Raw genomic sequence first — 14016 nt, forward strand, 5'->3', positions numbered from 1 at the left:
GGAAAGGGAATATTGGACTCACAATTATATAGACTAAAGATCAAAACAAGGTATGTCCAAAATAGACAGAAATGAAACAACAATCCAAAATTAGATTTTAAGAAACAACTCTTGTTGACTTTTACTGGAAATGGTTTTTAAAATAATTTTTATTAAAAACATTACATAGAACATAAAAACCACCACAAACAAATAAAAAGAAAAAACGGGGGGGGGGGGGGACACAGAAGTGCAGAAAGGAAGAACAAAAAGAAATAGGAAGATAAAACTTTGGATTGCCTTTCCAGCAAATATAAGCACAATTATTAAATTATTTCTTACTCTATGATCATAAAAGAAAGCTCACTCTTTTCTATTATCCCATTTTTCTAATCAAAACTACAAATTATAATTGCACTTTTCCACTTTATGCAAAAATTCTATAATGAGGACCTAGTCAATCATCACTTTTGCTGGAAATGTTGATAATCACACACATATGAATAAAATGGGGTATACACACATATGAATAAAATGGGGTATAATAAATAAAAAATAAATGTAAAAATTAAAATTAAATTAATTTAATTTAATTAAATTAAATTAAAAATTCCAATAAGGTTTATCAGATCATAAAGCTGTAAGAGATAAACCAGATGGAACCTAACAAGGGACCATATTGCTTAGACATTAAACTAACTTTTTGGGAGTGGGGAGCAAAGGAATCTATTTTTATAGATTGCTAACCAATAGTTTTCCCTCAAGATGACAGTAGAAACATTCTATAGGTAAATTTCACAAGGCATGTTGCTCTCACAAATGCCCGAACTCCTGCAATAACAAAACTTTCTCCCTTCCTTTCCAAAGAAAATTAAAATAAATTGCTAACAACCCTATTCTTATTCAGTATATTATGTATCCATGTATCTGTTCATTTGTCAACATTATATGAACACTTATTATGGCAGAAAACCATTCTGCTGGGCAAAGTACTATTCTTGCTTCTTTTAGTCTTTCAACCAGGCACCTTTTCTTTTTTGCAACTATTCCAGTTTTGAAGAACACAATAGAGCCTTCCTATTTATGAGGGTGAGCAAAGTAATGGCTTGCTTGAACCAGTGATTGGGAGGAAGGATGAGGCAAAAAATGAATAATAATAAAACCACAATGTCTAATCATATCTGGTTTCTTTGTGTCTAAATAGAAACCATGTATAATTACAGTCAAATTTACTAATAAAATTGTGTGCATTTTTCACCAGAATAGTTGGGTTGCAGTAGATACTAATCAACTTTGTGCTCAGAAGTATGCTCAAGGAAAAACAATTTTTTAAAAAACCAGCCTGCACGCAAACTTCAGCATAGCAACAAGAACTATCACCAAAAAGTCCACATTTGCTTCTCTTTCTGTGTGTAAGACTTACCACTCTTTTGTCTGGAACCTTTTGAGTGAATACTCTGTATAAACGCCAACTCTTTCCCAGGATAGGACCCAAAGCCAAGGAACCACTTATGTATAATATACAAATTCTCACCTGTTGGAATGGGAAAGATTCATCAGTCTAAATGTAAAATTTAGATTTTACGAGACCGCCTGCTGTTACCCTATGCCTCCCACCGACCCGTACGCTCTCACAGAGAGGGTCTCCTCAGGGTGCCGTCCGCCAAACAGTGTCGGCTGGCGGCCCCCAGGAGTAGGGCCTTCTCTGTGGGGGCATGGGCGCTCCGGGACGAACTTCCCCCTTGTTTACGTCAAATGCCTGATCTTCGGACCTTCCGTCGTGAGCTAAAAACTTACTTATTCATTCAAGCGGGACTGGCATAATAGGGTTAAATTTTAATTTGGAGTTTTTATTAATATTTTAAAATTTTAAAACTAAATTTTTAATTATCAGCCTCTTTGTAATTTGCTTTGTTTTAAATGTTTTAATTGTATATATCTTGTGTTTTATCTCTGGCTGTACACCGCCCTGAGTCCTTCGGGAGAAGGGCGGTATAAAAATTTAATAAATAATAATAATAAAATAATAATAATAAAATTACATGGTAGGGGAGATTTGGAATATTCCTGGATGAGTGATATGCAACCTATTCTAGAAGACGCAGCACATTTTCAAAAGAGCAAGTATAGTATACAAACAGAAGATAACTGACCCAGCAAATTCATAATCAAAGCTCCAAGTCATTCCTAAAACTCAAGCTGTAACTACAACTGGATAGACAATAGTTATTGTAATCTGTTATAGAGGAAGGCATATTTAAAAACTTGTCTTAAAAACACGTGCACCTAAGTTACGAGGGAGGGATGGGGACAAGGGATAAACAGGAACCATGATGCCTGTGAGTGACCTATTTGCATCAGAACTTAAATATGAAGTGAGGGGCTGCAATATCAGAACCTAAGTATGAGGTGAGGAGCTGCATCATAATTCAGAGCTGCCACATATATCTCTGTATCATCTGACTCCCTGAATGTTTATTCCTAAAGTTTATTTGGGATGAAGAACCTATTGAACTACATTCACCCAAGTAGTAAGCCCCCATTATTTATAGAACAAAACCAGAATGACTGGATTCACATCAGTTATAAATTATCATTGCAGACTATACTGGCTATATTTATGTAACACCAAAACTTAATTTGTTTGGTTGTGGTGTAGTAAATTATCTGAACCTAGCCAATGATTTAGATGACAAGGCATAGGAAATGGCAATGCTAATATAAACCTGTTTCTTCTGATCACTTGCTAGGACAGGAGTTCTCCAACGATGGATTTGAACTCCCTCCCAAGAAACACCAGCAACTTCAGCTAAGGGTTACAATTTTTTAAAATCAGGTGAGGCTTGCCTAGGCAGAGTGGAGTCGATCAACCTTGCTCTGAACTTTGCTCCTCACTTATGCAAATTTGAAGTATGCAGATGCAGTATTGCAAATTTGGAGAACTGAGATATAGAGATTAAAGATTAAAAGTAAGTGACATGTTTGATTCTTGTCCAACCCCATCTCATCCCCAACCCACAAGTGGAAGAATCTTACATTCTCTTTTTTGTTTAAAGCCTGAAGCTATATAAAATCTGCAGATTTTGTTACCCATTTCTTCAATGGGTGGAGGGGAAGGCTTTCTGCCTTTCTCACAAATGTCTGCACCAAAAAAGTGAGAACGGTTGTGGTCATATATTGCCATATATCTACCCACATTGTAGATAGAGGGCCATTGGTTTGAAAGAGGAGTTAAAGAGGTAATTTATGTTAACACTGAGCAACCCTATCTCAACAGAGGGGGAAGAATAAGACATCTCCTGTCTACAAAGCTATCATTTTAGCAGTTCCAAGAAGATTCCACCCCATTTGCACTGTGATACAGATGACTCTGAGGCAGTGGTGGGTTTCAAATTTTTTTTACTTCTGTGGACATAGCTTGGTGGGCGTGGCATGGCTTGGTGGGCATGGCAGGGGAAGGATACTGTAAAATCTCCATTCCCACCCACTCCAAGGGAAGGTTACTGCAAAATCCCCATTTCCTCCCGATCAGCTGGGAATTAGGAGGCAGAGAGTAGATGGGGCGGGGCAGAGGTGGGTTTCAGCAGGTTCTGACCAGTTCTGGAGAACCGGTAGCGGAAATTTTGAGTAGTTCGGAGAACTGGTAGTGTAATGTATCTTTAAATATTTTGGCGGGAAACGTTGCTGATTGGTTGAAGCCTCCGGCTAAACTGTATTTAAGGAGAGGTTTTCCCCAGCCCGGGTTGCTGGGTTCACCATATAGTAAAGAGCTGTTGTCACTATCCTGGTCTCCTGCCTCGTTATTGCCCGAATCCAACACTGGCGATGAAGGTGGGATCTCGAGGCTAAGAGAGCCAGGAAAAGAGCTGAACTCACCAGGAAGACGCGAACCCAGCAAAACAAGGGCGGAAAGCAGCGATGTCCGGCTACACACCGCCAGCGCCATTCGACCCAGCCAAAGAGAAATGGGGGTCATACATGGCTCGCTTCGAGTGTTTCCTCGAAGCAAACGAACTTCAAGGGGTTTCCGACAACAGGAAACGAGCCTATTTTCTGAGCCACTGCGGTCCAGAAGTGTTCGACACCGCAGAATCCCTGGCTGAGCCAACGCCGGTACAGTCGGTACCGTGGCAAACTCTACAAACTCTGCTGAAAGCGCATTTCGCACCGATGCCATCCAAGTATGTGCAACGGTTTGAATTCGGGGAGCGCAGACAGCAAGAAGGCGAGTCCATTAGTGCATACATGGCCGCCCTAAGAAAAGCCTCAAAACTTGTGAATACCGAGATTTGGACGAGGCATTGCTGGAGCAACTCATCCGCGGGGTCAGGGACATCCGTTTGCGGAGGCGGCTGCTGGCTAAAAGCAACCTAACGCTGGCAAACGCCCTGGACGAAGCCAGGGCTCACGAGATGTCCACCCAAGCGGCAGAGACCTTACAAAAGCAGGTCACACCAACGGCTGGTGCGAAATCAACCCCGGTCCACAGTGAAGAGGTCCAGGCCGAATCGGAGGGGGAGGACGAGGAAGGAGTCTTCCACACCGGGAGGCCGGAGAAAGACGACCGGGGCGACTGCGCGAGTTGCGGAGGGCAACACCAACGACAACAATGCAGATTTAAAGATGCAACATGTCGGCGATGCGAAAGGAAGGGGCACCTAGCACAGGTCTGTCGAGTTTCCCAACCTTCCCGCCAAAATTCAAACCAGCCAATCAGAGCGCTGGAACGACGAAGCGGCCCGCGAGTGGTCAGTTTAAAAAGGCGAATTAAACCAAACTGTCGTGAGAGTGGGTCACGATCAACACGCTTAGAAAAGAAAATCTTCACAAAAGCAAAGATTGAGGGGTGCCGTGCCGACTGAGGTGGACACTGCTCATCGATCACGATCATGTCCTGGGACAACCTCGTGAGAGCCTTACCCGCCATCGCAGCGCAAGCTGCAACCACAAAGACTAAAAGTACAGGACTACCAGGGAATCGCATCCCTGTTCGAGGGTAACGTCCGTCCACGCCGAGTATGGACACTACAAGAAAACTCTGCCCATCACCATCGCCGATGGGACCCTGCCAAGCTTGTTGGGACTGGACTGGTTCCGAGCATTGGGCATGGGAGTGACCGAATCTTCAGAAACGAAGTCGACCTCAAAGACGACACTCATGAAGGAGTTTGGGACGCCAAAGACTGCCTGGGCAAGTACGGGGACCCCTATATCCTTTAACTTAGACCCCAAGTTGCCCCTATCCGCCTAAAGGCTAGGAGGGTCCCGTCACCTAAAGCCCAGGATTGACCGAACTGGACAAGCTAGTGAACCAGGGAATTCTAGTGCCAGTTGACCATGCTAAGTGGGAGACCCCCATAGTCACCCCAGTCAAACCGGACAGATCGGTCCGGATTTGCGCTGATTACAAGGCAACGCTTAACAAAGCATTGCAAAAGAGTGCTTACCCCGTTCCGGTGGTACAGCACTTACTGCACTCAATGGGGCAAGGGCAAGTTTTTGCCAAGCTAGACCTGGCCCAAGCCTATCAACAGCTGCCCGTAGACAGCAGCACAGCCGAAGCGCAAACATTTGTGACACACAGAGGGGTCTTTAAGTGTACCCGGTTACAGTTTGGGGTTAGTGTGGCTCCAGGGTTATTTCAGAACCTGATGGAGCGGCTATTGCAGGGATTACCAGGGGTGGTACCATACTTTGACGATGTACTGGTATCCGCTGAAAACCTAGAGGAATTAGGGGTAGGCTGCGAAAAGTTTTGGGCATTTTCCGATCTGCCGGTCTCACGGTTAAACTAAACAAATGCCAGATCGGGGTTGAGTCTGTGGAATTCCTGGGCTACCGGATAGACAGGGAAGGGATTCACCCCACTGAGAGCAAGGTACGGGCCATCAGGAAGGCCCTGGTGCCCAAGAACAAAACGGAGTTACAGGCATTCTTGGGTCTGGTCAACTTCTACGCAGTATTCTTAAGGAATAAGGCAACAGTAGCCGAGCCGCTGCATAAATTATTAGCTAAGACGGCTGCATGGTCTTGGGGAAAGGCGGAAGCTAGGCATTCAAGGGGTAAAAATCTCCAACGAGTGATAGCCTCCTTATCCAGTACAATGGCACACTACCTCTAGTGTTAAGTGCGATGCATCTCCCTATGGGGTGGGGCTGTGCTCAGCCACAGGTTACCTAATGGCACAGAAGCCCCATTGCATACTACTCCCAACCATGTCATCAACTGAAAGGAATTATAGCCAGCTTGATAAGGAAGCCTTGGCTATAGTCGCAGGGGTAAAGAAATTCCATGAGTATGTATTTGGTCGTGATTTTGAAATCATCACGGAACATAGACCTTGCTAGGTCTGCTGGCAGGCGATCGCCCAACGCCTGTGGCACTTTCGCCAAGACTGACCCGATGGACTATCTTCCTGGCAGCGATTCTTACAAATTGCTACACCGCCAGGAAAGGATTTAGGCACGCAGACGCACTGAGCAGATGCCCGCTACCAGAGACTATTGAAGACCCCACCCAGGAATACCAGTTCTGCTAATTGACTCTTTGGACTCTGGCCCAGTCACATCCAAAGAGGTGGCTCGGCTCGTAAGGACATTACAATACGAACTGTACTTGGTTGGGTACAAGAGGGTGCACCGGGCGAGCAGCTTTAAAGAGTTTGTAAAGAAACGAGGGAACTTTCGGCTCAAGGGGTGCCTGCTATGGGGGATCGAGTGGTGATCCCAGAGAAATTGAGGAAAAGGGTGTTGATCTCCTTCACGAAGGTCACCCAGGGATCGTGAGGATGAAGGGTCTAGCGAGAAGCTATGTGTGGTGGCCCTTAATGGACTCGGAAATTGCTGAGAGGGTAGGGAAATGCCAGGCCTGCCAGGAGTCCAGACCGCTACCCCAACGGCCCCGGTTCGGGAATGGAGAGACCCCAAGGGCCCTGGTCTAGGATCCACATCGATTTTGCCGCCCTTCCACGCCAAACCTTTCTGGTGGTAGTCGATGCCTACTCCAAATGGCTGGAAATCATTCTCATGAGATCCATGACAGCCGAGGCAGTGATCTCAGTCCCACGGCACCTATTTGTAACCCATGGGTTGCCCGACACGTTAGTATCCGATAACGGCCCGCACCACGGCAACCCAGTTTGAGGGGTACTTGGCAGAAGAGGGCATCCGCATGTCCTCTCGGCACCTTTTCTTTTTGCAACTATTCCAGTTTTGAAGAACACAATAGAGCCTTCCTATTTATGAGGGTGAGCAAAGTAATGGCTTGCTTGAACCAGTGATTGGGAGGAAGGATGAGGCAAAAAATGAATAATAATAAAACCACAATGTCTAATCATATCTGGTTTCTTTGTGTCTAAATAGAAACCATGTATAATTACAGTCAAATTTACTAATAAAATTGTGTGCATTTTTCACCAGAATAGTTGGGTTGCAGTAGATACTAATCAACTTTGTGCTCAGAAGTATGCTCAAGGAAAAACAATTTTTTAAAAAACCAGCCTGCATGCAAACTTCAGCATAGCAACAAGAACTATCACCAAAAAGTCCACATTTGCTTCTCTTTCTGTGTGTAAGACTTACCACTCTTTTGTCTGGAACCTTTTGAGTGAATACTCTGTATAAACGCCAACTCTTTCCCAGGATAGGACCCAAAGCCAAGGAACCACTTATGTATAATATACAAATTCTCACCTGTTGGAATGGGAAAGATTCATCAGTCTAAATGTAAAATTTAGATTTTACGAGACCGCCTGCTGTTACCCTATGCCTCCCACCGACCCGTACGCTCTCACAGAGAGGGTCTCCTCAGGGTGCCGTCCGCCAAACAGTGTCGGCTGGCGGCCCCCAGGAGTAGGGCCTTCTCTGTGGGGGCATCGACGCTCTGGAACGAACTTCCCCCTGGTTTACGTCAATTGCCTGATCTTCGGACCTTCCGTCGTGAGCTAAAAACTTACTTATTCATTCAAGCGGGACTGGCATAATAGGGTTAAATTTTAATTTGGGGTTTTTATTAATATTTTAAAATTTTAAAACTAAATTTTTAATTATCAGCCTCTTTGTAATTTGCTTTGTTTTAAATGTTTTAATTGTATATACCTTGTGTTTTATCTCTGGCTGTACACCGCCCTGAGTCCTTCGGGAGAAGGGCGGTATAAAAATTTAATAAATAATAATAATAAAATAATAATAATAAAATTACATGGTAGGGGAGATTTGGAATATTCCTGGATGAGTGATATGCAACCTATTCTAGAAGACGCAGCACATTTTCAAAAGAGCAAGTATAGTATACAAACAGAAGATAACTGACCCAGCAAATTCATAATCAAAGCTCCAAGTCGTTCCTAAAACTCAAGCTGTAACTACAACTGGATAGACAATAGTTATTGTAATCTGTTATAGAGGAAGGCATATTTAAAAACTTGTCTTAAAAACACGTGCACCTAAGTTACGAGGGAGGGATGGGGACAAGGGATAAACAGGAACCATGATGCCTGTGAGTGACCTATTTGCATCAGAACTTAAATATGAAGTGAGGGGCTGCAATATCAGAACCTAAGTATGAGGTGAGGAGCTGCATCATAATTCAGAGCTGCCACATATATCTCTGTATCATCTGACTCCCTGAATGTTTATTCCTAAAGTTTATTTGGGATGAAGAACCTATTGAACTACATTCACCCAAGTAGTAAGCCCCCATTATTTACAGAACAAAACCAGAATGACTGGATTCACATCAGTTATAAATTATCATTGCAGACTATACTGGCTATATTTATGTAACACCAAAACTTAATTTGTTTGGTTGTGGTGTAGTAAATTATCTGAACCTAGCCAATGATTTAGATGACAAGGCATAGGAAATGGCAATGCTAATATAAACCTGTTTCTTCTGATCACTTGCTAGGACAGGAGTTCTCCAACGATGGATTTGAACTCCCTCCCAAGAAACACCAGCAACTTCAGCTAAGGGTTACAATTTTTTAAAATCAGGTGAGGCTTGCCTAGGCAGAGTGGAGTCGATCAACCTTGCTCTGAACTTTGCTCCTCACTTATGCAAATTTGAAGTATGCAGATGCAGTATTGCAAATTTGGAGAACTGAGATATAGAGATTAAAGATTAAAAGTAAGTGACATGTTTGATTCTTGTCCAACCCCATCTCATCCCCAACCCACAAGTGGAAGAATCTTACATTCTCTTTTTTGTTTAAAGCCTGAAGCTATATAAAATCTGCAGATTTTTTTACCCATTTCTTCAATGGGTGAAGGGGAAGGCTTTCTGCCTTTCTCACAAATGTCTGCACCAAAAAAGTGAGAACGGTTGTGGTCATATATTGCCATATATCTACCCACATTGTGGATAGAGGGCCATTGGTTTGAAAGAGGAGTTAAAGAGGTAATTTATGTTAACACTGAGCAACCCTATCTCAACAGAGGGGGAAGAATAAGACATCTCCTGTCTACAAAGCTATCATTTTAGCAGTTCCAAGAAGATTCCACCCCATTTGCACTGTGATACAGATGACTCTGAGGCAGTGGTGGGTTTCAAATTTTTTTTACTTCTGTGGACATAGCTTGGTGGGCGTGGCATGGCTTGGTGGGCATGGCTTGGTGGGCATGGCAGGGGAAGGATACTGTAAAATCTCCATTCCCACCCACTCCAAGGGAAGGTTACTGCAAAATCCCCATTTCCTCCCGATCAGCTGGGAATTAGGAGGCAGAGAGTAGATGGGGCAGGGCAGAGGTGGGTTTCAGCAGGTTCTGACCAGTTCTGGAGAACCGGTAGCGGAAATTTTGAGTAGTTCGGAGAACTGGTAGTAAAAATTCTGAGTGGCTCCGCCCCCATCTATTCTCTGCCTCCCAAGTCCCAGCTGATCAAGAGGAAATGGGGATTTTGCAGTAACCTGCCCCTGGAGTGGGGTGGGAATGGAGATTTTACAGTATCCTTCCCCTGCCACCCCCACCAAGCCACGCCCACCAAGCCACACCCACAGAACCCATAGTAAAAAAATTTGAAACCCACCACTGGGCGGGGCCAGACAGAATTTTTTCTACTGGTTCTCCGAACTACTCAAAATTTCTGCTACCGGTTCTTCAGAACTGGTCAGAACCTGCTGAAACCCACCTCTGCCCTGAGAGCACAGATAAACCCCCTAGTAGCCTCAAGAGCTCTCAGGGAGAATGCTAATGACCAGATGACTGCAAAGAAATATGATCCTTCAACCCCCACCCCCATCTTGTCAGAACTAATCCTTCCATCATCCCCACCATCCAGCCAGAACTGATTAAGCTTCTTGGATGAGAAGCGAAACTTCTTCCTCCTCCTCCTCAGGGAAAAAACAGTCCATTTGCCTTTTGAAAAAGCACCTTTGAGGCAACTATGATCTAGATAACAGAATTTCCACATTTAGGATTACCATAGTTGATCTGCAGCATTGCACATTAAACACCAGATGGCAGCAGAAAATACATAAAACTAAATGGAGCTAAACTGGGAGGGGTCTATTGGCATAACAAAACCTCACTAGTACTCTTCCAGTACCAAATACAGAGAAAACATTAGGCAAGCCTGATGAAAATGGGGCGGGGGGGAGGGGAGAGTCCTCTGTATACCCACAAATGTGGCACTTTACCCAGTTGGTGTGATTATGTGCTGTCCGATAGCATTGACAATAGTAAGAAACTACTCAGATTACTATTAAGCATATTTTACAACTCTCTCTCATCTTAACTCAGTACACCCAAATCTACTTAGTTTTCGGAAAGGCTTTTTTCTTTTCTTTTTCTCCTTTTTCTTAAAAAAATATTTTTTTCTTTTTGCATTATGTGACAGGAACCTGGAATTCTAAATGTTAGAAACTTTAAAAAAAGTTTAAAGGGCTTTGGCGAGGTTGCTTCTGAAAGGAAAGTGTTGAAAAATAAAATCTTATTCATTTCCACATATTCCTCTGTATATCAGTAATCTGCTATGTAATTATGTCACTAAGATCAATACATAATAAATCTCATGATTGTTCTCAAAATGTGCATTCACCTACTTGAATCAGCATCTCTAAGGATGGTCTGCTCAAAGGATTCTGTTTTTCAATTCCAAAGAGATATACACTACCGTAAGTCAAGCCACTCCCCAGGAGAGTCACAACATTCAAGTTTGGACTAGACATTTTCACAATCCTGTAGAAGATAAAGGATAAAGGATAGAACATAAGAAAAAGAGTTACTGGAAGAAATAACTGCATTAGAGTTTCCTTCCAATATGTGCTACAAGAGTTTGTTTCTTGACATACTGTACCTGGATTTCATTACTCTGATTTTCTTCCTGACTGAAAATATATCAGCCAGAATGAAATGCTCCCTCCTTCCAAGCTAATTACATTCCCTGAAGTATCATCTTAAAAATGACATTTTCTTCCACTAAATATGGAATTTCCTAATCCCCATTTCTAATTCTGGTGCAGAAGGATCCTATTGTCAGAGGTTTCTAAAGTTGTCAAGAAATTTAGGATAATTAACCATCATACTTAGTAGTTGTTTCTTCAGGCCTGAATTCTTTTAGAGCAATGATGCAAAAACTGAACCTTGTGCAGCCTACCAGCACCTCTTTTTCATTCCAAAATGGATAGAGGAAGAAATGCAGCACCTTTTTTATATTTTGGTGGCATTTTAAGGGACAGAATATTCTTAACTTTTTGCATAAACTTATGTTGCCCATGTTAATCATTGAAAAACTCATCCCACCAAGCAAGAGTTAGATGTTTTGTTACTTGAGGAAATAGGAGGTTCCTCACATGCAACAGCTGATTAGATTGGCAGCTGAGTTTTTCTTCAGCAGCAGTAAGGAGACAACCTTGTCATTCAAATCTGAACACAACACTCAGGCTGCAAGGATACTGGTCATACCACTGAACACCTGCTGCCACTACTTAGCATTTGGCCTGTGGGATGATTGGCTCATTCTGCTTTCAATTATTTCATATAATAGTTGATTCTGAAACTTTCAAGCCATTTTTTTTGTTTGGAAAACCTTGGAAATTATTTTCTGCTATATATGCAGTTCAGAAATTAAGTATTAATGAAATATACATATTGAGATATTTTGTCTATGGAGATTAGGCAAAATAATACAACTGCCTATATAAGTAAATAAATGAAAAACCTGTTCTTTTCTTAGTTTTAAATTTTTATTAGGTGAGCATTTATTTAAAATTTGGCCCTTAAAACTTCCAGAGCCTTACCAAGGCCCATGTATTGCCCTCTCATTGTGTTTGGTAGGTTTGATTTCACTCTCACAAGTAACAATAAGGAATCCACAGTCATGTTTACTGCAGACCCTGAAAGTCTAAAATGTATAGAACGGCTGTAAACAAAAACAAGATTCTTCTCTTGAGAAATTCTTGAATGACAAAGAATCAGAAGATCTTGCCCAGAGACTAAAAACATAGGACTGACTTGGCCTTACCTATTTTTTCTGAAGCGAATTGTGAAGACGATGAAGAAAAAACTGAGCAGAATTCCGCTGGTATTAAAGGCCCAGACAATTGCCAAAAGAGCCACTGAAAAGGAAGAAGCGTTCTTACAGTTGGTCTCTGAAAATGGCTGAAGAAAAAGTAAGGTGAAAGGAGTAAGAACTGCTTTGGAAATTACTCTCCAAAAAAGGTAACGTGGCCTGTCTCATAAAAATCCACTCTCTTTCACTGTGAATACATTGTAATATTTCATATCTCATATACCAAGAACAGAAGTGCCCTTGTCGTAGTCATTTCCGGGTAAGAGAAAAAATATACGTCATTGTGCGAAATCCTATATTTTCTACTTTTAAAAATTACCTGTTTTATAACTGAGTCAACAATTCATATTATTTATATAATACTGGATATGTTTCACGCAACTCTTGCATTTGTTTAGAATGTAGACTAAACATGATGTCATGACACAATTAAGCCAATCCCTAAATTGACCTGGTCAAAAACACTGTGCCAGCATTATTTTAAGTGACTTACAAACAAAGCATATTTTGAAGTGTTTAGGGCTTGATTATGGAGAAAATACTTCATATTAATTCTTTATCTCCTTTCCCTACGTAAGAGTCCACATGCCTGTGAAGAAATTAAACAAATTCTCAAGATAGCAACGTGTAATGCTAATGGAAGATTTCTGCTGCAGCAGTTATTTTATCTAGAAGAAGGAGGTCCAACAGATTTCAGACCTCTCTTGCTGGGAGATTACAATACATAGATGCTCCAAAAACTCCATATTTGGCCCATGCTTTTTAACAACTTTATCAACAAGAAATAACTGTGTCACATTTCATGCTACATTTTTCTTTGGATATTCTTACATTTTACATTGTATGTCTATACAGTATACAGTGATTCAACTGTTTGATTTTTGAACTTATTTGAATGATGGTAATGTTTGGTACAGTTTATATAATGTCCATTCTATTCTGTCAAAAATGGCTTGTGCCCGAAGAGGAAAAACTTAAGAGAAAACCATCAGTATTATAACTCCACAGAGGTCAGCCATTATAGCTGATATTTTCAGACTATATAGTTTAAAAGCCTGCAAGTACATTTTATTGTTCTATGAGTACTGCAAATTACTTGCGCACACACGCACACACGACTTGAATGATCCAATTGTACATTTTGTATGTGTTTGACTTTACAGTTCATTATTCATAGATACTTACAATTGTTGAAGTACAGAGATCCTTCAGAATTAGTTGCTGTTCTTGGCTCTCCTGGTCAAGGTTATTGTCATACAACTTGGAATAATTGAACTCCACAACACATTCTAAGCCTTGATTCAACCACATGATCTGAGCAGAGCTTAGTTAGGTAGGAAACAAGGTATAGGAAACAAGGTTGATGTCAAAAACTGAGACTCAGATATATGCAGTGACAGCTGAGAATTACTTGACAGAAATTTCTCTATCTTTAAAAGTCCTGAGTTCACTGATAAGAATCATGAGCAAAATTATTAGACTGTAATGATTTAATTTGGCCTCTCATTTAGTATGTATGTATGTATGTAT

At 41.7% G+C, this 14016-nt stretch overlaps 1 protein-coding gene across 1 annotated transcript in view; it reads right to left on the reverse strand.

Moving 5' to 3' along the window:
- Positions 1-14016, reverse strand: part of GPR156 (G protein-coupled receptor 156) — a 68235-nt gene that overhangs the window by 23656 nt on the left and 30563 nt on the right. The window contains exons 3-6 of the mRNA XM_058168003.1: positions 13672-13810; positions 12439-12575; positions 11018-11153; positions 7560-7670 (exon numbers count right to left, since the gene is read on the reverse strand). Coding sequence (XP_058023986.1) covers positions 7560-7670; positions 11018-11153; positions 12439-12575; positions 13672-13810 — 523 coding nt within the window. The remainder of the gene's footprint in view (positions 1-7559; positions 7671-11017; positions 11154-12438; positions 12576-13671; positions 13811-14016) is intronic.

Source organism: Ahaetulla prasina, chromosome 2 (genome assembly GCF_028640845.1).
Source record: "Ahaetulla prasina isolate Xishuangbanna chromosome 2, ASM2864084v1, whole genome shotgun sequence".
In the NCBI taxonomy this organism is placed as follows: domain Eukaryota; kingdom Metazoa; phylum Chordata; class Lepidosauria; order Squamata; family Colubridae; genus Ahaetulla; species Ahaetulla prasina.